General features: G+C 41.4%; 1 protein-coding gene across 2 annotated transcripts in view; it reads left to right on the forward strand.

Moving 5' to 3' along the window:
• The window catches only part of LOC138016492 (uncharacterized), a 25,189-nt gene that overhangs the window by 21,972 nt on the left and 717 nt on the right, over window positions 1-2,500 (forward strand). For both annotated transcript variants that reach the window (XR_011125819.1, XM_068863637.1), the window contains exon 5: window positions 1-2,500. This exon is cut by the window's left edge and continues 280 nt beyond it; it is cut by the window's right edge. Coding sequence is in view for 1 of the 2 variants with exons in the window: in XM_068863637.1 (XP_068719738.1) it covers window positions 1-565 (565 nt within the window). In the remaining variant the exon portion in view is untranslated.

Genomic DNA, 2,500 nt, shown 5'->3' on the forward strand with positions numbered 1-2,500 from the left:
CGCACTGGACTGTGCACGCGGCATGAACCACATTGCTGATAGGAAGTTCGTCCATCGAGACCTTGCAGCAAGAAATATTCTGCTCACCCAAGAATGCGAGGCTAAAGTCGCAGATTTTGGCTTGGCACGTGATATATATGGAGATGGACAATACGTGAAAAGCGGTGGAGGCAGACTGCCTATTAAATGGATGGCTCCAGAATCTATTGAAGATCAGATATATACCACAATGTCAGATATTTGGTCATTCGGAATCCTCCTCTGGGAGATAGTTACTATCGGAGGTGTCCCGTATCCCTGTGTTCCAGTAAATCTCCTCCTCACTAAGCTGTTGTGTGGGTATCGTATGTCTAAGCCAGTACACTGCTCCAACGAGTTATACGACTTGATGACGTCCTGTTGGGAGCAAGATCCTGAAGCTAGACCAACATTTTCTCAGATCTGCCTCATTTTGTCAGAGATGTTGTCCCAATCGGCTAGATCGTATGTCAACATCACAGTTAGCAATAGAAGAAAGAGATCTGATGGCAAGGTTGCTTATGAAATGCATAAACAGACCTTTTAAGTTTAGAGAACGAGTTTTGTCGTCAGAACACATCTAAGCTAGGATCAGCATTAGCGTGGTAATCAGAGGGAGGCTTCGGTTCAAGTTCAAGTTCATTTATTCACACTTATTCGACTACAATACAACAACAAAAAGAGTAAAAAAGAATAAAAACAGAGCTAGCTATACATTGAATTAAACATAGCAAAGAAGAAAGTGTGTAGCAGCCAAAGGAGCCAAGCTTTCGAGTTGGCTGCTACCACAGAGCAGTTACAAGTGGGTGGAGGTTATGTAGTGCTTATAGAAACTAGTTATAAAGGTCTGGCTAAGTTAATCACACGTCTAACTATCAAGTAGAGAGAGTTTGTATTCTTTTTTAAAACTGTCAAAGCTAGGGGAGACACTTAATTTTTATGGGTATTGCTTCTCAGGTCTGTGATGCCACTACGCTAAACCTTGCCAGGCCATAATTAGTAGCTTGTGCTTTAAGTCAGTGACACACGCGATTGAAGATTTGTTGATCAACCAATTGTTGATGAGCAAATGTTGAACCGAATTGAAAAGTACACGGCGATACAAAGTGCATTTATTTGGGCTGCATTTCATGTAGCTATGATTACTACCATTTGCGTCCATCCTTGAAGCGTGACGAATTTTGCGCGAAGTTTTACTTTTTAAACGTTAACGGTTTGTCCGGTTATGTATCACTTTTGACCAATGAAACCTTGGCATTTATGTTGTAAAATTGGCAACCTTTTTGACAGCATACCAGCATGTTTTGTTCGCGTACGCGTGCTCTCGAAGTTTTCAGGTTTTTCGTGAGAGCTTTCGGATTTGCATGACCGCCCTAATAACGTCTCCGCTGGTTTTGCAATGGAGACAAAAAAATCCAAAGTCAACAAGTTTGGAATGAGGTAAATTACCGTCCAGAAATCGCTTGAAATCAAGATTTTAAATGCTCCTTGAAACACGGAAGAGCGCGTGTGCGCAGAATGCCCTAGACGCAGAAATATTTCCTCCTAAATCTTTCTAGTTTCACTTCGGTTTTGTGTTTTTTTTTCTCGTAGTTGCTGAATCACGTATCTCTTCTTGGTAAAGTATACCAAATTCCATATTTCGTGTCTTTGGAAACTCACGGAAGATAGATGCTGGTGCGTTCGATTGGGAAATCCGGATTTAGGGTAACCCTAATGCAAATGCAACAAACAAAGAACCTTGACCCCGAGAGATTTGAATTGGGTGCAACATTGAGTTAGCCGAATCCGTTTATCCTTGAAAGCCTAATGATTCAAAAATTGAAGCGGAGCTTCAAATAGACAGAAAACTTTTCCCATCTGGAATTAATTAAGGTTCTAAATTATGGAGTTAGCGGACGGAACCTTTTTTACCCTGACGATGACCTGGTGTCGATAACGTTTGGATTTTGGATTTTACTTTTTTATATAGAATTTTTAGCCTTGTAAATAGTTTATTTCTAATAACTTTTTTATTCCCGCAGTTTAGGGTAGGGTTAGAGTTAGGGTTATAATGGAGCATTCACATTTAAATGATATGGAAATACTTGAAACAAAACGTTTTATTCCCAAAGGATTTGAATTGGGTACAACATTAGGGCCGTTTATACGACAGAAAACAATCCGCGGCTTACATAAGACGCGAACATCCCGTATAAATGAAACTAAATCTACGTTCACGGCTTTCTCAAGCCGCGGCTTATCCTGGCGTGAAAGTTTATACTCGTATAAATAGTTCCTTTCGTGTATTATGTACGCCGCCGCCAGAGTAAGCCGCGGCTTATTTTCCCTCGTATAAACGGCCCTATTGAGTTAGCCGAATCCGTCTATTCTGCGGTTATGAAACAATCTCGTTCCCTCAGCCTCCGTTACCCTTGTCCAGCGGAACTGGCGCAGGAGGCTCTGGAATACCCATTCTCGTTCTCAGAGCTGCGATCCTCTT

Source organism: Montipora capricornis, chromosome 9 (assembly GCF_036669925.1).
Source record: "Montipora capricornis isolate CH-2021 chromosome 9, ASM3666992v2, whole genome shotgun sequence".
Lineage (NCBI taxonomy): Eukaryota > Metazoa > Cnidaria > Anthozoa > Scleractinia > Acroporidae > Montipora > Montipora capricornis.